Genomic DNA, 21,456 nt, shown 5'->3' on the forward strand with positions numbered 1-21,456 from the left:
AATTTCTTATTGTATATTGTTTTAATTGATGTAGTGTTATCAAATATTATGGTGGTGATTTTATTTGTGAATTATAGTGTATATATATATAATTTTTTTAGGTTCTTTTTACCGTTTACCATACTGACATGGTTCGAATCAGAAAACCCTGGTCTAACCTGGCACTCATTGTTATGTATGTCAAGTGAGTTGTCATTCACGTAACAACAAATGTTTAATAGGTCTAGCATTCATACTCTTTAATAACGCATCAACGAGCTTTAGATCACCGCGAGCTCTACATTGTAGCGGTGAGCTTAAAGTTGGGCAAGCTACCAAAACCTCCGAGCTTTACAACAAATTCAGGCACAACAGGTATGTTTAGAGTAAGTTTTTTTAAGATTATACTTACAAAAAACCTTATTAAATGATGGAAAATTAATTATATTAAACAAAATAAAATAACTAAATTTGCAATTTATATGAAATTTAAAATAAAATTTTATACATGAAATGTAATATAAATACCCTAGGCCTGGAAAAAGAAATGGGTTCTCAATACCCGGCTGGGCCTACCCGGGCTTCAGCCAGGTTTAGTTACAACCATCAGGTATCTTTTTATAATTTTACTTGATTTATGGGGTGTTGAATTTTTTAGCGGTCGTTAAAATTTTATTTTATGAAAGATCGCTTGAGTGCTTGACTAGTGTTGGGAGGGTTTCTAAAATTTTATTTCATAGAAGGGATTTGGAGTCTTTAGGGGGTTATTTGTAGCTTTTTAGAGGTTTTATGTAATCTCCAATGGAGTCATGGTAATTTTGGGATTTCATATAAAATACTCGATCGACCAGGTTTTTTTTTTTTTTCATCCTTAATAAGGTTTGCTTTAAGCCCAATCCCCATAGATTTGTTTTTGAGCTTCATGCAATCAAGGAACCTAGCGTCTTCTTGGGGTCATTACACAACATGCGAGCCTATTTTAACATCAATTGTAACGGTGGAAATCCAGATACGTAATAGATATTTTTTGTTTTATATCTAACTTATATATATTTGTTATTAGACTTTACTAAATCATCTTTTATCTAAAATGCATCTATAAGTTAAATGGACATTATAAATTAATCTATATGCTCATGGGGACAACATTAAATTTGGGATTATTATCCCACACCTCCCCTAAGTTTCAATTGTAGTCATTCACACCCCAAAGGTATGAAAAAATAGCTATGACCTCCCTTCACATTTGAAGAATTATCAGATATGTACCTCCCCTCATTGGCCTTAATTGATAGATTTCTTTTGTCTTGACTTATTTTATTTATCCCCTATAAGATCGACTAATATTCACTCATCCATTTCGTTGTAAAAGTATTAAAAGCACCCTTGTTGTCAATTATATGTTATGGCTCCATCCAATCTTAAAATTAAAAGTCTATTTTACCCTTCCGTTGCTTATTAACTCAACAGATTTCTCAAATCTAAATCCACAAAATCAACCTTGAACTAATAATTATATTTTCCTAGGAAAGGTTACACATTTATATAACACATTTTAACAAACATTTAATTAAAAATTAAATTAAAAAATAAGTTTTGGTAAAATTAAATCTTTTTTCTAAAAAATAATTAAAACAAAAATCATAAATAATAAATTATGTGGAAGCTATTCACCATTTTAAAGTTTTATGGAAACAATACGGTAGGAGGAATAAAAAAAAAATAGATCTTTTAAGTTGGTATATGATGGAAAGGAATAAAATGGAGATTTAATTTTAAAATTGAATAGGGGTGTTTTTGATACTTTTAGAATAAAATGGATGAGTTTGATATTAATGAATCTCATAGGATTATATTGAATAAACCATATGGACGAAAATTATCAATTAAGGCCAATGAAGGGAGGTATTGGATAATTCTCCAAATATATAGGGCTACTTTAATAATACATTTGGGGTGTGAGTAACACTGAAACTTAAACCTCAGGGGGGTTGTGGGATAATAGCCCTGTGACTAGTGAAACACATAAGAAACGCGCTTTTGGCAACATAAAATACGAAGGCAGTATTACAATTTACTCCTTGATTGGCAAGGCACACATAAGCATAACAGGAACTAAAAAGAGAGAGGAAATAGTCTTTTCATTATTTGAACTAGTGGGCAGATGCTTAATGTTCTATGCCTTTTGAGTTGTCATGGTCCACATAAAGAATTAATTAGTTTGAATTTAATTACTCATTTAGGTTTAAAGCCTCCAATTCATCTAGAAACTTGATTTGATTTTTTCTAATCTCATTTTGACAAATATATATTCTTGTCTTTGAATGGTTGTTGTCAAATGGGTTTATTTATTTATTTTATTTTTTTGTTAACTGGGGTAGTCGGGTAAGTTCAACTAATCCTTAGGGGAAGCTATTCTACAGTAACTCACAGTCGCAGTCCCCCAAGTAAATCATAGGCAAATGTACTACCTTTGCGTCTAGTAGAAACTCGAACTTAAGACTGTGGGTTATAGTCCTACACAACCCCCTTAGTACGCCGTTACTGTTGAGCTACTCATAGGTGGATTATAAATTGATAGATATGTAGGGGATCGAACCCTGTAATTTAATTTTTCAAAATAATTGACATCTTTTTTTGGGTATTTAAAAATAGCCGAAATTTCAAATTACAGTTTTATAAATTTTTTTTAAAAAATTTCATTATAAATTAAACATATACCTTATTATCCATATTTGTTATGAATTTCACATTTAATGTACGCATTTTTCATAAACCACCGAAAATGTTACCTTGTCCTCCGATGCAAAACATGTGTTGATATATAATAATCCTACCTTCTCTGATAGAGTATTTTTGTAATGATATTATATATTTATATCTCTTAAAATACCTTACTAATATTAATATATGACTTTTATTTTTATATTAAGAGTTTTACGTCCGATATTCTAAGTCTTTTATTATTATTTTTTATCATCGAGGGTATCCGAATCAGTTTGTGCACACTTCAACCAATCTTTCAAGGTGTGAAACTACTAGTCGGTAAGAGTTTTAGTGGTTACTCCTATTAGTGTCTGAGGGACTCAAACTCAAGAGCCCATGAATTTGCTTTTTTATCATCAGTCTAAAACGTTACAAATCCAAAATTATATGTTAATAAGGGGGTAGGTATGAAAATAAAAATAAAAAACGAAAAAGTTGTTTTAAAAAATGATTTTAAAGCATATGAACACGTTAAACTAGGTCAAATTAAGGACCAAAATTTGGTCCATAATTTTTTGCACAAAAAAGAAAAAAAAAAAAAGTTGTATGGTTTATATAAATGAAGCGTGTATCATATTTAATTCTGAACCAAGTCACCAACGCCACAAATTAGGTCAAAAGGCCACCAACCTTGACATGTTGAGCGCAATTAAATTGCATGCCCATTTACGTTATAAATAATGTTTAATATCAAGAAATTTCAGACTGGCCCTTNTTAAAAAAATGATTTTAAAGCATATGAACACGTTAAACTAGGTCAAATTAAGGACCAAAATTTGGTCCATAATTTTTTGCACAAAAAAGAAAAAAAAAAAAAAAGTTGTATGGTTTATATAAATGAAGCGTGTATCATATTTAATTCTGAACCAAGTCACCAACGCCACAAGTTAGGTCAAAAGGCCACCAACCTTGACATGTTGAGCACAATTAAATTGCATGCCCATTTACGTTATAAATAATGTTTAATATCAAGAAATTTCAGACTCGCCCTTTGATTCTAATACTTCCAAGTTCCAATACTTCTTCTCAATTTCCATGGCCTTTTTCTCAAACTTTTTCGATTGTTTTTCGGATCCATCTCAATCCAAACGTTATGTTTGCAACGGAGACACTTGTATTCTGGAAAACGGGAAGAATTTCAGAGAAAAAACCTCGAAAAACAAGCGAAAACAGACTTTCCGTATTCCGTTTTCTGGCCGTTCATCCTGCAGAGGTTGATAAAAGCACAAATGGGTCCTAACTCCTAAGTGGTCCCTTGGAAAGGTAGAAACAAAGAATATTCCGGTCGGGTTTACCCGTGGTTTATACCCGGAAATCGGCCATATTGCATGCAGGTAAGTAAATTAGTCGTGATAATATTGTTGTATAAAAAGTTCAACGTCGTGAAGATAATGTAGTATGAATATCGGGTATGTCTAAATCATTGGAGACAATTACTTCGTTCTTATCCAACGGTGTACCTTTACCAGTGATTAGTGTACCCGTATAGTAGAATGAGTATTCTTATTTTTAGATAGCAGATTTTTTGTGTCAATTATGTGTACATAATCGTGGCTTTGTATGTTGAAGCCGTCCAAGGTCAGAACGTCGGCCATGGAAATGATTTTTCTTTGTGAAATTAAAAAAAGTAAATAAATGAGAATGCCAGAATTCAGAATCCTTACCTTGAATCTTTATTTTGTTCAATAGTTTTGACTAAGTAAAACCAGAACCAGCCCCATTACAGTTCGGTTCCGGTTCCGGTTCCGATTCTAAAAAATTGGAATCGAGAATTGCCAATTCGATTCCGATTCCTGCAGTGTTGGAATTGGGAATCAGAATTAGGAATTCTTAGGTCTAATTCCAATTCCTGCATTGTTAGAACCAGAAATCAAAACTAAAACCAACCGGTTCCAGTTCCAATTCCTCTAAAAAATACAAGATACCTGAAACCGATCACCCATAGTTTTGACTCTTGTAGCTTATTAGCGTTAATAGGATGTTCAAATTTCCAGAGTCAGACGTTGAGGTTATCAAGATTCAAGAGTAAGCTTATTCTTGATTACGGAGATTATACAATAATTAGACCTATTCATTGGATCAGATTGAGCAAGCAGCATAAGCGAAGTGGAATCATCAATGCAATTTAGTGGAAGGGCATAAAATACAAACTACAATCTAACCAAATAATAACTCTAGTACACCTGTAATCTTATTTACAAGGCATCAACTAGGTTTTACATTTAATTTCATCTAATCAAGATCAACAACTTCTAATCAATTGGGCAACAACCATTGCAGCAATATCTGCTCTGGCTCAACTCTTCCAACCCATTTCGCTTAGCTCCCTGTGAATATTCAGATAAAAGTAGCGCCATTCCATTTTTCCAAGTCAGTAATAATTCTTGTTAGGAAAAGATGAGAGAAAAAAAGAAGCTCTATTCAAAATTATCCCTCTCTTAAGTTCCACCTAGAATGATTCCATATTCTGCAACTTCTAAATATGGCTCAAGTCGAGGAAGCAATCCGACATCCCCAACTTATTTCATCCACTTCTGCAACTAAAACTTTTTAAGTCTGAGTTCTGAGATAGGCATATCCATTTCTATGCCATATCATAAGAAATTTTGTTCTTGCAAGTTTACGTTGCTGCTAAGATTACCTTCTGAGTCTTCCCCTGATTCTCCGATTGATGAAAAGCCAACGCATACTCAGAGCTGCAAAGCCAGGTCTGGCTGCTGTGAGTCAACGAGAACACCGGAAGACTGTTTTGCTGGAGATCCTGGAGAGTGGAAACCAATATTCAAGTCAGGAGGAAGTGCTTCCTGTTTCTGTCTTGGTTGGGAATGTGGACTGAGGCCTCGCCAAGGGGTCTGAACCTGGAACCTAGATAGATCATGAGTTACTAATTGAGGGAAAACCATGGGTCTATTTTGGAACTGAGCTTCATTTACTGCACGAACAGTTTGTGGTACAAATGCCTGGGGTGGAAAACTGTTCTTCTCTGACTGAAACTGCATAGTGACAGAATGAGGAAATTCCCCTCGAACTCTAGAAATTTGAGTATGGAATTCACGAGTTGGGTTGTATAATGACTCCGCTGAAATCTGATTTCTGGGTGAACTAGAATTTTCAGTTGGGGGTCTAAACCCTCCAGCTCCTATGGACATCCATGCACGGGCAGCTGCAGCTGCAGCATTGTTTGAATCATCTCTTCTTACAGATGGAACTGAAGGCATTACTGGTGGAATATTAGATGGGGGCTGATTTGAAGAATTCTGCTGCTTTTGAGCCTTCTCATTTAAGATTTTCATCAACTGAACCGGATCATTGACGCTTTGCTCCTGTCCATGGGGAAAGTATGAAGCTGCCCTGGCCATCTGAACATTATCAGAAGATGGACTAAGCACTCTAGTATTCCCAGAATTGCTTGTCACTTTTCCATTAGGCAATCCTCCACTACCAACTCCATTACTAGTNAGTGAAGTGGAATCATCAATGCAATTTAGGGGAAGGGCATAAAATACAAACTACAATCTAACCAAATAATAACTCTAGTACACCTGTAATCTTATTTACAAGGCATCAACTAGGTTTTACATTTAATTTCATCTAATCAAGATCAACAACTTCTAATCAATTGGGCAACAACCATTGCAGCAATATCTGCTCTGGCTCAACTCTTCCAACCCATTTCGCTTAGCTCCCTGTGAATATTCAGATAAAAGTAGCGCCATTCCATTTTTCCAAGTCAGTAATAATTCTTGTTAGGAAAAGATGAGAGAAAAAAAGAAGCTCTATTCAAAATTATCCCTCTCTTAAGTTCCACCTAGAATGATTCCATATTCTGCAACTTCTAAATATGGCTCAAGTCGAGGAAGCAATCCGACATCCCCAACTTATTTCATCCACTTCTGCAACTAAAACTTTTTAAGTCTGAGTTCTGAGATAGGCATATCCATTTCTATGCCATATCATAAGAAATTTTGTTCTTGCAAGTTTACGTTGCTGCTAAGATTACCTTCTGAGTCTTCCCCTGATTCTCCGATTGATGAAAAGCCAACGCATACTCAGAGCTGCAAAGCCAGGTCTGGCTGCTGTGAGTCAACGAGAACACCGGAAGACTGTTTTGCTGGAGATCCTGGAGAGTGGAAACCAATATTCAAGTCAGGAGGAAGTGCTTCCTGTTTCTGTCTTGGTTGGGAATGTGGACTGAGGCCTCGCCAAGGGGTCTGAACCTGGAACCTAGATAGATCATGAGTTACTAATTGAGGGAAAACCATGGGTCTATTTTGGAACTGAGCTTCATTTACTGCACGAACAGTTTGTGGTACAAATGCCTGGGGTGGAAAACTGTTCTTCTCTGACTGAAACTGCATAGTGACAGAATGAGGAAATTCCCCTCGAACTCTAGAAATTTGAGTATGGAATTCACGAGTTGGGTTGTATAATGACTCCGCTGAAATCTGATTTCTGGGTGAACTAGAATTTTCAGTTGGGGGTCTAAACCCTCCAGCTCCTATGGACATCCATGCACGGGCAGCTGCAGCTGCAGCATTGTTTGAATCATCTCTTCTTACAGATGGAACTGAAGGCATTACTGGTGGAATATTAGATGGGGGCTGATTTGAAGAATTCTGCTGCTTTTGAGCCTTCTCATTTAAGATTTTCATCAACTGAACCGGATCATTGACGCTTTGCTCCTGTCCATGGGGAAAGTATGAAGCTGCCCTGGCCATCTGAACATTATCAGAAGATGGACTAAGCACTCTAGTATTCCCAGAATTGCTTGTCACTTTTCCATTAGGCAATCCTCCACTACCAACTCCATTACTAGTTAGCTGCTTTGGAGGTAAAGGCTGCATCAGATTCATGTTCCTTGCCACCATCTCATTTGGCCTAGAGGCTACCGTTTCTAATTTATTTGAAAACTGTTTTGCAGCAACAAGATCACTATTATTCTGGCTTGCTGAAGGTGGCAAATTCAATTCAACTTGCTTTGAGACCTTATTCTCAGGCTCAGCTAAAGTCCTAGAAAATGGATTTTGTTGCTGATGAACAACACTAGCAGGGGTACTCAGTTTTGCTTTGGGAGAAGCAAAGAATGGGGGCTTTCCTTCTGAGGTTGACCCATTTGGAGGACGAAACAAAGATGAATTCCCTTCTGAAATAGGCCGACTAACAGGGTGCACCTTAGTAGGAACAGGGGTCTTAAAAGCCATATCATCTTTTTGCAGATCAGCTGTAGATTGGCATTTTGTAAACGGGGAAGATTCTTTCTGTGCACGGTTCTCAATCATTAATACTGGGGTTGGAAGTGGCTCATATTCTCCAACCCATCCACGACCAAACTTATATCCCGGAGGTAGTGCTTGCTCAATCCTCTGAGAGGCAACTTTCCAAGCAACAGGACCAAGAGCAGCAGCAAAACGGGCCAAGCTCCTGGCATAGGAATATTCTGCATGGAGGCCAACCTGATTCAAGAAAACAAAAATAAATTGATTGTAGAGTACAGTCAATAAGAGTATTGAAGAAAAAGAGAAATTTTCTGTTACATACGGCAACTAGCTGCTTGATTTCACCCTCAAAGGTTGTAAATATTGAATCTGATCTGACCAAGGGCTGATTGGATAAGTTATAAGTTGCACGACGGTTCTCATCAACCACAGATGTCTTCCTCCCCAATTTAGATAGGAGACCCTTCCCTGAAACATGAAGCAGTTAGTAGGGGTCTAGAGCTATCAGATGTTAGAACTTAGAACACCCTACACGGTACCATTCTGACCTAAGATAAATAACAACATCAGACACAACAATGCTTTGGCTTCAAAAACTTAAAAAACAACTTTAGTACCTAGTTCTAGGCGTGTGACAGTGATTTCCCCCTTACCTAAGTAAAAATATCAATCTCTGCAATTCCAAACAATAATATACCACAACAGAATTTCTTCAATTATCATACCTGATGATAGTTCTTCCACCCTCTCTGAATTATTATCAACCAGGGAAGAATTACCCTCTACAAGCCCATCAGTATTGCTAGGCCTCTCACAACCACCAGTTTGGAATGCAATATTACCATTCTGGATATCTCCGGTGGTGGCAAGAGTGGCACCTGAGGAGAAGTCAGATCCAACAGGTTCCTGCAAGGTCCGGCTGAACGGTTTCTTTGTTTGCTTCTTTGCCAAAAAGTTAGATTTTGGCCGTTGTTCAGACCTAACTTCTTTCTCTAATTTGAGCTCCTTCTCCAACTTGAGCTCTTTCTCTGGCTTGAGCTCTTTCTCAAAGCGTTCAATACCAACCCTTAACCTATGGAATTTTTTCCTCGCCAGCTCTTGAATGGTACGTGCCTTTGCAAAATAATTGGACAGTCAGATTATTCACCAAATGAGTACAAGAACTGAAGAAACAGAAGAAAGCATTATACCTGTCTATGATATACAGTGTCTGGTGCATTGTATTGCATTGCATTTGAGCATATTAGAAATACATCACTCTGCATTAAGGAAAACAAGCTTTACAACCCAAAACATAAATAAGAAGCATAAGAGAAAGGCATATCTAACTAAGAAATGGCACATGAGATAAATAAAACCACACATGGTAAATGAATGGAATTATCAATTTCCAGAGTCAATAATGTTAAAGCTTGCCGTTTGTAGTATGCAAACATCTAGTTGATGAAGTAATTCGCCAACTTAAGCACTGGTTTCTCCAACCTTCTGCACCCGCACTGCCTTTCTCATATTTATAGATCAATCTTAAAAGGTAAAACTACAATAAACAGTCTGAAGGTCAAGATCCAATTGGAATTTGAGCATAATTTCTACTCAGTATATGTAGCCAAGAAATGATCACCAAATTAACTTTTGCATTAATAAGATGGCAAGCAGGCATTGCTATTGTTAGACAAGAAGATGAAATGATTCAGAATTAGTAGCAAGAGAAGGATTGTGCAACCAATCAGTAAGCCGTATCCAGATATGTTTCATAATGTTCAACTACGAGAAAAGGAAGCCAGGGAACTTGCAACGGCACCTCTATCAACAATCGACATGCAGCACATTTTCTAGATGTCCACTTGATATGAACATTTTCTTTTCAACACCAAGTTTTCAACAGTAAGCATTTATCTCTCCCATTTAAACAGATGAATAAACAGAGTAACAGAGGAAATTCTCATTTACAGACTCAAACATCCACAAGCACGTGATAGGCAAAGGTACAAAACTTTACAATCATAATGTAAGAGGAAGAGGCAACAATCATGAATATAACATGAAAAAGTCCAAGTGAAATAAACCCAAAAGGCTAGGATGCATGTCGACATCAGTGTTGGCACCCCTATTAGCTAAGATATCTTCATTTCAATTCAATTGAACTCAATGACCAATGAAAACCAATCATATGAGAAAAAAAGATCAGCTGTCTCACTCAATTAAATGTAACCATCAAGGATCAAAAGTCTATAAACATGGCACTTCATCAACAACGTCCTACTTTTTAAAACAAAAGAAGTATATTTCCTCAGACCGGCATATAACACTAACTGAAACAAATACAACATCAAATCATAGTATAGACGAACTAATCTCCATTCTGACCAGGGACCTAATAGATTTAACTTTAACTTATACTGGAAATGAAGGCGGCCTTGTATAATTGCTATTTCTTCTTTTTTTTCCACTTTTCCTAAACATAATTGCTAGTTCACTAACTAAACAAAAAGTCTATCCTTCTTCCCATTTCTGCCATTCTCTTGAATCAGGGGATGGGATGCTCCTCAACAAGATCAACCTTCATGTTGAAGCACAAGCACCATAATTAACTATTGCCAGCGCAACAAAAGCAAAGAATGAGCTCCAAGAGTTCAACAACCCAAATATTGTAAATTACCAGAACTACACCAAATTGACTTTTCTGGCTCAGTGGGCATCTTTACAGTGAGTTATAACAGGTCACTCTAATTCATTGGTTGCATAAGCAGAAGCACCGGGTGGAAAGAAATTTAAGAGAAACCAAGAAAGTCCCCACCAAAGCCATCGTTAATTGAGCCAAAACGCAACAAAGACTGTCACAGCGCTCTTAAACTCACCCACTCAGGCGATAAGTAACGCAATCCAGAACAGACTCAGTGAGAAGCCCCATATCCCAAGCAAAGAACAGCTCCATGAATAAAAAAAATAATGAAACATAAATACCAACCTCAAATTGATCCAAGGTAGAATATGATCCATTTCCCAGCTTCTTCCTCACCGTGGCAAAGTCCATTGGATGCTCTATCACCTCATGATAATCCGGAAGCTACAAAAACAATCAATACCTCAATCTTGTACACAAACGAAGCCTTCCAAAAACAAACCAACATTTCAAAAAACAAATTCCACACACCTCCTCAGGATCAACTGGCTCTGCATACACACCATATGTATCCTTCCTGCCACAAGTTCACACATAGCAACCATAAGCAACGCAACATCAACACCACTAGATAAATAGAGATAGAAGATTAACAATGAATCACCCACTTCTGCAATTTGTCCAGAATCAACTCCAATGACTTCTTGTCAGGCAACGGAATCTCGACTGATTGATTCACCGGCGTCCCTAATCAAACAAAAAGCCCAAATTCAGACAAACCCACATCAAATTAAAACATAATATCTCAAAATCAACCAAAACCTCACAAACCTGGAGCCGAGTCCTGCCCTTTTGCCAGCAGTTTTCTCCCCCTCGCCTGTTAAGAACCGACCAACACAAATAAATATTACATGACTGCGTGTGCAAATGAAAGACAAAGACAGAGACAGAGAGACAGTGACAGTTAAAGCAGACAGTACGTAAGTACAACACACAAGCAAAGAGAGAGACAGAAGGTTTGTGCGTAAAAGAAATATATAGATATAGTTGTAGATAGACAAATAGAGTTGGATAGAGAGAGAAAGAGAAAGTAGAGAGAGAGGAGTGTGATCAGATTCTGTTGTTGTTAGTTTTTGACAGTTGACCCGACCGTTATTTATCTCTCTCAAAACTCTCACACAAGTATTATTATTAATAGGAGTGAAAGCCTCAAGAGCACGACACAATCACAAAAATCTTGAAAAATCTCCAAGATTTCAGCTGACCTGGATTTCATACATTAACGTAAATGCTGTTTTTACCTCTTCATCATAATTATTATTATCATCTTCTTCACTTTCACTAACATCACCACCATTGATTTTTCTCTTCTTCAAAGGCTTATCCTCTTCCTCTTCCTCTTCTTCTTCCTCCTCGTCCGACGCGTGTCCTTCACGCGCCGACGAGCGAGACCGGCTCCGAGCCGGCTCAGCTGACTCGCTCCCCTGGTTCAGTTTCAATACCAGCTTAAGCTTCTTCTCTCTCCTCCTCTCTTCTTCCTCGTCCTCGTCCTCTTCGTCAAAGTAATCCTCGTAGTAGTCTATGTCGTACCGCACATTTCTCCGCCTTATGCTCCGCCGGATCTCTGATTCCGGCGCCGGTGACGGAGAAAGCGGTCGCCTCGCCAGATCTGCCTTCGATGGCCTCCCTTTCTTCTTCCTCTTCACGATCTGGCCCATCTTTCTTTCTCTCTCTAAGGAAACTCACTCCACTCTCTTTCTCTCTCTTAAACTCTCAGTCCCTCTTCTCTCTCTCTCTCCTTTTTGGTGTTGCTTCTGGCTTGGCTTTTTCGAGTGTGGGAGGGCTTTGTGAGATCCGTACGTCAGTCCGAGGCTGGCTGTGAGACACGGAGCTGAGGTTCGGGGGTCATAAAATGATTGATTTTTTTGTGTCCTGGTGTGTTGTAACAACGGCGTTAGTGGCTTGGAATGACGGCGTTTTGTGCTGCCCGCTGCCCGTGTAGGGTTTTCGTGTCACTTTGCCTGCTGCCCGCTGTGTCACGTCATCTCTCCATTTTTCCTTTCTTTTTATACGCGAGAAAGAGCACGTCCCAAGTCATAACTTCGCGCGTGTCCAACTTGCTCGCTAGATTCTAAAATTGACCACTAACAATGTATTATTAACCATGTATATTTATCTTTTAGCATACTAATTAAAAAAAAATCCACTATAATTCATAATTATAAAATATTAAGAAAAAATTATAAATGTTATTAATTAAACTATGGCACATCATTTAACTTAACTAATTATAATTAATCTTCCAAGTTAATAACCTTTTCATAATGGGTAATTTAATTTGAGGTTATTAATGAACTATAATACATATATCAAAATATTAATAATCACATTCACTTAAGTAATTATTAAAATTAAATTAGTTTCATTAACGGAGAGATATATTGGAAACGGAAAAGGTCACCCACGCTCCTCAAAGCGAGTGAAAAAAGGATTTTCAAATTTTCAACAAAGTTTGAAAGAGACCGCCATGACTTAATGTCCAAGCTCTATAGTCCAAACGGATCCTTTGACTAAACTACCCACTAAGAATAGCTTTCTTAGCGGCTGCGGTAGAGGGTTCATTAGTAATTTAGATTAACTTTTTGGCCCTTTTGTTATTGTGCACAAAAAACCTTTTATCTTTTTATTTTTACTTTTCGGTGCGCCTATTCAAATCATATCGTATCAATCATGGCCGTCAATATCAAAATCATCATGTAATTAACGCTCATGATGATATTTATTTCAACAGAACCGCAGTGATTTTTTTTAAACAAATCACACCGTGACAGAACTCTAATTCCAGAAATGTCCTCCATTCAATCTTCAAGTTTAATCCCTTATTTAAGAGAAGGAAGCAGCTGAAAAATCAACAAGTGTAAATTCCTGAAATTCAGCTCCTGTTGGGACCCACGAAGACGTGGAGCTGAGAAGAAAGGTGAGGGGAGTGGGCCCCCAAGAATGGGGTGGTTTTTTTTTCTTTTCCAAATCGGGTGGGCCCAGAAGTTGGTGAAGGAAATTATGTTGGCTGGATCAAAATCAACAGTAAGCATAAACGTGTTTGAAGATGAGACAAGTGTGTGGAATAAATCGTGTCCGTTGGATTCCAGTGATTTGATGGGGACGGGAAGCTGTAACCAATTTGAAGACGTGATTCGTTGGCCTTAGGTTTATGAAAGAAAGCGTGTGTGTACCTTTTTATAGTAATTTCAATGGCTTTTAAACTTGATTTCACATTTTAATGAGTAGCTTAAAGAAAGGGTTTAAACTATAAATAGTTTGGTTTTGACTATAGATTAAGATGTTTTATATTTATGTTTGATAATGTGTTTTTAATGTTTAATGTTACTATTCCCATATTCCATATTCTACGTACATAAATTTATATTAAAATTTAAAAATATCTTAACTGAAATAGTTTCATCGTTTTATTTGATTGATAAAATAAAATTCTACACTAAAATAAAGATAACTTTTTTCATTAATTGTAAAGGAAGTTAGATGAAATAGAAAATTTAGCAATTTTGTTTCACGCAAAAGGCATCGCATCTGGAAATGGGGTTTGCCGTGCGCTAGAGTGAGGGATGTAGCCCACCAAGGGGTGGGTAGCATTGTTTTAAAACTCGGACCGGAGGGCAACCTGTTTTGCTACCCGAGTCGCGAGTCAACCGATCCAACTTGTTGGACTTGTGACGTCAGCAATAATTTAATTTTTAAAAAATTAAATATTAATCTGTTTAATATAGAGGTGGGTAGTGATAAAGTGAGGGTGGGGATGAGTGGGAGGGGGCAAGGGGCGCCAAAAAGTGGCCAGAAGTGGCCAACGATCAAGTTAAGGATTTTTAAACAATTGACAGGGGTAATTTGGTCAAAAGAAGGCCCAGGGTCCCAATTTGATCGGTTGAACTGGTTGGACCGAGCCAGGTTTCAGAACACTGATTATAAGTGTACTAGTGCATTTTACAAGTATTACGATTGTGGTTTATGAGTTTCGTTTACAAATTTTACGTTAATGTATAGATGTAATGTTATACTGTAACAAAACCCACTTGACATATATTTTATGACACATACTATTCTGTCATTGAACAATGAAAGTGTCTTGCACAAAATATTTCTCTCAATACTTTGATATTGAAAGATATACCTGTAACAAACTAAATAATGCATTAAAAATTAAAGGAAGACATTGATCTAAAATCTATAATGTCATATAGAACGTGTTATACAAAAATATATTGTTCTGATAAATTTATGGATGTTATTATTACTAGAATAGTGTAGGATATCTCTTAAACCAAAAAAAAAAAAGGTTGTTGAAATTTGTTTACCAACATATACTTGGAAATAGAATAGTATATGTATAAGTAAAATATTACAACTTAGCATTTCAAAATAACGTCATATAAAATATAATTATATAACAATCCAATAGTGTATACTATATGTCGTCTTATCGGATTGTCATTGTTTTAAATAATCAAGATGAGATTGAATTCAAAACGAGAGCATTTGTCGAACCCTACTCTATAATCTTTGGAAAGTGAGAAACAAGTGTTTTTAAGTAATTAAAGGCGAGTACAAGTTTGAAATCCGAGATTATATTGAATCCCATCCTATAATTTTCGGAAAAACGGGAAAACAATAACCTTTGGTCATGTAAGTAGTTGGGGAAAGGCTTTTTCTTTTTAGTTTTGGAAAAGGTATGTTGTTGGTAATGTCACTGTTCAGCTCAACCATAAGACAAATCTAATTGTTTACCATTTGACCAATGCAATTCCTATATTCATATTAAATTTCATAACAAAGTCCAGATGTCCAATAAAAATTATATGAAGCTTGATGGGTAGTACAGTAGAGTAGCTCAGTGTCTGTCAATTATGGAGGAAAAAGAAAGAGAGAGAGAGAGAGAGAGAGAGAGATAATCAATTGTATAATGATTCTCTTCAATTGTCTATTTGCATCTGTCTGCATCAACACTGCTAGAGATGCTCACCGGGTCAGTTGGTTCGGACTCTTAATTTAATAAAACAAAAACCACCTTCTAATTTTAACTAATTACTATTTTCAATTGCCTAAATTTTAGTAATTAATTAATACCATATTTTGTTCATTCGAGTTCTTGTAATTTGTAAAGAAACAGGCCATAAGTAGAGATTAATATTTGGGATTATTAACCACTTGACTGTGATCGGATGATAAGACTTTAAGTTATCCAGAGACTAGCCCATTAAGTTTAGTCGAGAGGTTTGTAGGCTATTTAACAAAAAATGCTACGTTTACAACTTAATCTCATAATTTTCTCTTACAATCCTAATGTAACAACAAAGTTGATATTGTCACGTCAATTTCTACCACACCCAAAATACTAAATGACTTAAACTAAATACGAATGATCATTCATTCATAAGGAACGATCGTTACTTTATAAGAAACAATCGTTCATTCATAAGGAAATAAGGAACAGTTATTACTTCATAAGAAACGATCGTTCCTTTTGAAGAAATGATTGTTCCTTTATAAGGAACGAATGATCATTCCTTCATAAGGAACGTTGTTCTCTATAAAGGAATAACCGTAACATTCCTTAAGTCTAGTCAAAATCATTTCGTGCTTTGGGTGTGGTGGAGCTGACGTGACAGTGCCAACTCAACTATCATGTTTGAGGTTGTAAGAGAAGTTTATAAGATTGGGTTATGAGTGTAACATTACTCGCTGATCAACACTCTGGGGGTTAGATGTGGTTGTACGATGTGATTGTTAATACGACAATATAAAAATTAAAAATAAAATTATGTGATAGGTAATGTTAATGTTAATTTTATAAGGAACGAATGACCATTCCTTCATAAGGAACGTTGTTCTCTATGAAGGAATAATCGTAATGTTCCTTAAGTATAGTCAAAATCATTTCGTGCTTTGGGTGTGGTGGAGCTGACGTAACAGTGTCAATTCAACTGTTATGTTTGAGGTTCTAAGAGAAGTTTATGAGATTGGGTTATGAGTGTAACATTACTCGCTGATCAACACTTTGGGGATTAGTTGTGGTCGTACGATGTGATTGTTAATAAGACAATATAAAAATTAAAGATAAAATTATGTGATAGGTAATGTTAATTTTGTAATGTTAATGTTAATTTTATAAGGAACGAATGACCATTCCTTCATAAGGAACGTTGTTCTCTATGAAGGAATAATCGTAATGTTCCTTAATTATAGTCAAAATCATTTCGTGCTTTGGGTGTGGTGGAGCTGACGTAACAGTGTCAACTCAACTGTTATGTTTGAGGTTGTAAGAAAAGTTTATGAGATTGGGTTATGAGTGTAACATTACTCGCTGATCAACACTCTGGGGATTAGTTGTGGTCGTACGATGTGATTGTTAATACGACAATATAAAAATTAAAAATAAAATTATGTGATAGGTAATGTTAATGTTAATTTTATAAGGAACGAATGACCATTCCTTCATAAGGAACGTTGTTCTCTATGAAGGAATAACCGTAATGTTCCTTAAGTATAGTCAAAATCATTTCGTGCTTTGGGTGTGGTGGAGTTGACGTGACAGTGTCAACTCAACTGTCATGTTTGGGGTTATAAGAGAAGTTTATGAGATTAGGTTATGAGTGTAACATTATTCGGTGATCAATACTCTGGGGATTAGTTGTGGTCGTACGATGTGATTGTTAATACGACAATATAAAAATTAAAATAAAATTATGTGATAGGTAATGTTAATGTTAATTTTATAAGGAATGAATGACTATTCCTTCATAAGGAATATTGTTCTCTATGAAGGAATAATCGTAACGTTCCTTAAGTCTAGTCAAAATCATTTCGTATTTTGGGTGTGGTGGAGTTGACATGACAGTGTCAACTCAACTGTCATGTTTGGGATTGTAAAAGAAGTTTATAAGATTGGATTATGAGCTTAACATTACTCGGTGTTCAACATTCTAGGGATTAGTTGTGGTCGTACGATGTGATTGTTAATGCGACAATATAAAAATTAAAAATAAAATTATGTGATAGGTAATGTTAATTTTTTAAGATCAAGGTATAATTGACACGTTGAAAACCCAATGAGTTTAACTTTCATGTATTGGGCCCTCCAAGATCATAACTGACGGCCCATCTACACAAGGGCCTGGCCCGGCCCATTGCTTCCATTTTTCTCTTTCCCTCTCATTCTTCTCCATTGGAATCAGTCACTTTCCACTTCCAATGGAGAAACTAAGAAGACTGGTGAACGAAATCACCTACGCTCAAGACCACGCTAAGCTCAGTCCTCTCCAATCATCTATTATTCCTCTGCTCTCCTTCGCTTCCTCCGTCTACTGCTTCACCCTCTCTCTCCGTCGCTCTCTCTACCACTTCGGCTTTTTCTCCAAGCACAGGTTCTTTCTCAATCTCTCTCTCTCTCTCTCTCTCTCTTCTCGAAGAACATAAAGAATTTTAATACGGTTTCTCATTTTTGAAAATGAAAGCAAGAATCTTCTTCTTCTCCTTCTTCTTTTTTGAATATTGGATTATACTTCTTGAAAATTAATGTTGATCAATGTAGTATGTAACTGGGTGTGTTAAGCTGAGATTAGTTGTATTGACCGTAGTTTAGAGGGGCTTAATGTTATTTAATTTTGCTACTTTTTGTTGTTATAAGTAAATTAATGGCGTTGTTTAATTATGTTTGTTGATATGAAAGATTGGCAGTACCAGTGATTAGTGTTGGGAACTTGACATGGGGCGGCAATGGGAAGACACCAATGGTTGAGTTCATTGCTCACTCTCTCGCCGATTCTGGGATTTCACCTCTCATTCTTACCAGGGTACTCTCTCTTTCTTGTATTTGTTTCCTTGAAATGTTTTTGCTATAATAGGTTTGAGAAAGAAGTAGCTACATTACCTTGCTTTTAATTTTTTCATGGAACCGAAGTGGCACCTATTTTGCAGTAATCGTTAAAATTCGCCTTGCCCACTTGTTTTAAAGATAGAGCAGAAATAGTGTTCCAAGTAGTGGAACCTGGATTTGTGATACTGTCAGATTATTTGAGAAATGGATACCGCTATCTTGCAGGGTTATGCTGGTGGGGATGAAGCTAGAATGCTTCAAAGGCATCTTCTTGGGAGACCTGTTAAGATTGGTGTAGGTGCAAATCGGGCAGCTACAGCTGCTTCTTTCTTTGAAAAATATGGTTACGTTGATCCTCGTAGTTGCAAATTCTCTGAGAGAATTAGCATTGATGAGAAAGTGAGGGGTCATCTCAAATCAGAACAAATTGGTGCTGTAATTCTAGATGATGGAATGCAGGTAATTGTTTCCTCTATGTTTGTAGCTGATCGATAACTATGATGCAGTCTTTATAAGGTATTTAAATGAAGTTTCTTGATGACATTATTCAGAGAATGCATGAGACCCTCAATTGCAAAACATTTACCATTACTCTTTCCTTTAGTCAATTCTGAATGGTCTTTTTAATTGCTGTTTTATCTTTTAATATGAAGATAGCACTGGAGCTTGTCGCGTGATCTGGAAATTGTAATGGTTAATGGGTTAATGCGATGGGGAAACCGTCAATTACTACCTCTTGGCCCTTTAAGAGAACCTTTGATGGCACTCAGACGAGCTGATGTTGCTGTGGTTCATCATGCAGACTTGGTAATGCAAAATTGATCTCTCAGTTCTACCATTTTACATAATTTCAAGTGATTCGACAAATATCATGTATTAGTGCTATATAGCATGTAATCATTGTAATTAGGCTTGTCTTCTATTTTTAATATGTTCTGCATGTTGTGTGTTAACAGGTTTTAGAAAAGGTGAATAAACAAACAATGAGTTTATGCTTCTCTCATGCAGGTATCTGAACAAAATCTCAAGGATATTGAGTCAGAGATTCGAGAAATTAAGAATTCTCTTCCAGTTTTCTTCACAAGAATGGCTCCCTCTTGCTTCTTTGAAGTGGGAAATGTCAACTCTGAAGTACCTCTGAGAACAGTGTGTAATGCTGTTCTATTATGTGTTTCTGCAATTGGATCTGCTGACGCTTTTGCACAGGGGCTTGAGAAGGTATTATTACAATGATTCTTTTCCACTGTTTATGGACATTGTTTAAAGAATTGTTATTTTTGATCTTTGGGCCATGGTTGATATACTTTGATTCAAATTTATTTCATATAAAGTAGATGTTTGGATGGGTATCATCTACTTCTCGACTTTTTTCCATGTGGTTAACTAACTTAACTTGATGCAGTTAGGTGCGTGTCATGTTGACCGACTCGATTTTAGTGACCATCACTTATTTCAAGCCAAGGTATGATTGTTTTTATCTTCTGCATTGAATTGCATCTTTTTTGTATGCATAGACAAGTATTATTTGACACGATGTGGTTTAATCACACCTTAATTTCACACACCATTCAACTTTCAAGTACAAAAAACAATTTGATATTAGTTTGCCTCATCTAGCACTAGATACCTCAGTCTCGCAATTGCGTCAAATATATCAACTTTGTAACTTCTTTTTATTTATCTATATAGGACATTGAGATGATCAGGAAGAAGCTTGGAGAACTTGAGGCCAAGTTTAATTCCAAGCCAATCGTTGTTGTGACAGAAAAGGTAAGTGTATGTGAAAGTTTTCTTTTGAATTCTCTATATCATAAGACGACTACTTTGTGAACACCTTCTTCGGCTTTATCAATACAATCTTTGTCACAGGATTATGATCGAGACTCTGAGATTCTGAAGCTTTTGCACCCGTTTAAAGTTCTAGTTCTCTGTTCTAAATTACAAATCATACCTCACAGAGGATGCTGTGAGTATAGCTTCAAGAAGTTGTTAAAGGAACTACTCGAAGTAAAGTGATCAGGCAAAAGTAAAACTTTGTTTTCTGTGGGGTAGTCAGAAATGTCAAATGTGATCCATAATGTTATGGGATCAGTAATGGTACGGTGATTATTTTATAATAATGTAAAAACATTTTATTGATGGAAAAAGAAAGAACAAAAGCTTAAATATAATGGGGCCTGAGTCTTGAGATAATCCGAGACCAGGAAGTTTCTCAAGATTATAAAATCAAGAAGCAGTTTTGTCACCTTCATGGGAGAATCTAGTAAGAAGATCCAGTGGAAGAAGGCGCCTTCTCCTATAGTCCAATTATTAACCTATTATGAAATTTGGAAATAAATAAATAAATAAATAAAATTACATCCTCAGGCCTCAAGAAACATGTTTATCAACAAACTTCCATTTTTTTTGTGAATCTTTTGCTAACTTACTATTGTTTAGGGGTGTTTGTTAATGTTAAGGTGGATTTTGATAATGCCAAGAGGTATTTTTGAATAATGTAAGGGGGCTTTTGATAGTGTAGGAATTGTTGATAATATGAATGGGGTTTGTAATAATCCAAATTATCATATCAAGTAAAAAAAATATTTTTGTGTGATTATATATTAATTAAATTGACCAAAAATAAGAAATTGCCTTGTGGAGACCGGAGAGTAAAACTAGAGAGTAACGTGCCTTAACGACACTTTCTCATTCAAAAAGTTTCAAAATACTACTTTCCCACTCAAAGTTTACTTAAAATACACTTTACTTTTTCAGTTAACGTGCAACGAGTTACCAGGAGCTTAAGTGAGAGAGGTTTTGTAGAGTGGACGTTGGTGGATTGAATGGTAGTAACTGATTGAATATTCGCCGTTAGAATCAATTAAAAATTAGGTAAGAATAAGAAACCCTAGTTTTATGATGACCGACAATTGGTGAGAAATCAGGTACTAAAGTGAGATGAGTTTTGTATAGAGGAGACCGGAGGTTCAAATAGTGATGGC

At 36.2% G+C, this 21,456-nt stretch overlaps 2 protein-coding genes across 2 annotated transcripts; one reads left to right on the forward strand and one right to left on the reverse strand.

The window, feature by feature from the left end:
- Positions 1 to 6,245: 6,245 nt before the first annotated feature.
- On the reverse strand, positions 6,246 to 12,477 carry LOC116137239. The gene is made up of 9 exons (XM_031422919.1): positions 11,886 to 12,477; positions 11,416 to 11,461; positions 11,253 to 11,331; positions 11,116 to 11,161; positions 10,930 to 11,028; positions 9,152 to 9,220; positions 8,687 to 9,074; positions 8,284 to 8,429; positions 6,246 to 8,198 (listed from the first exon to the last, which is right to left on the reverse strand). The coding sequence occupies exons 1-9, from the start codon at positions 12,300 to 12,302 to the stop codon at positions 6,795 to 6,797; spliced, it is 2,694 nt and encodes an 897-aa protein (XP_031278779.1). The 5' UTR covers positions 12,303 to 12,477; the 3' UTR covers positions 6,246 to 6,794.
- A 5,370-nt stretch (positions 12,478 to 17,847) lies between these two features.
- On the forward strand, positions 17,848 to 20,591 carry LOC116137253 (probable tetraacyldisaccharide 4'-kinase, mitochondrial). Its single transcript, XM_031422937.1, has 8 exons — positions 17,848 to 18,020; positions 18,326 to 18,449; positions 18,698 to 18,931; positions 19,130 to 19,279; positions 19,481 to 19,690; positions 19,875 to 19,934; positions 20,162 to 20,242; positions 20,342 to 20,591. Exons 1-8 carry the CDS (start codon positions 17,848 to 17,850, stop codon positions 20,486 to 20,488), a joined length of 1,179 nt encoding a protein of 392 aa, XP_031278797.1. The 3' UTR covers positions 20,489 to 20,591.
- Positions 20,592 to 21,456: the final 865 nt, after the last annotated feature.

Source organism: Pistacia vera, unplaced genomic scaffold (genome assembly GCF_008641045.1).
Source record: "Pistacia vera cultivar Batoury unplaced genomic scaffold, PisVer_v2 Contig321, whole genome shotgun sequence".
NCBI classification, from domain to species: domain Eukaryota; kingdom Viridiplantae; phylum Streptophyta; class Magnoliopsida; order Sapindales; family Anacardiaceae; genus Pistacia; species Pistacia vera.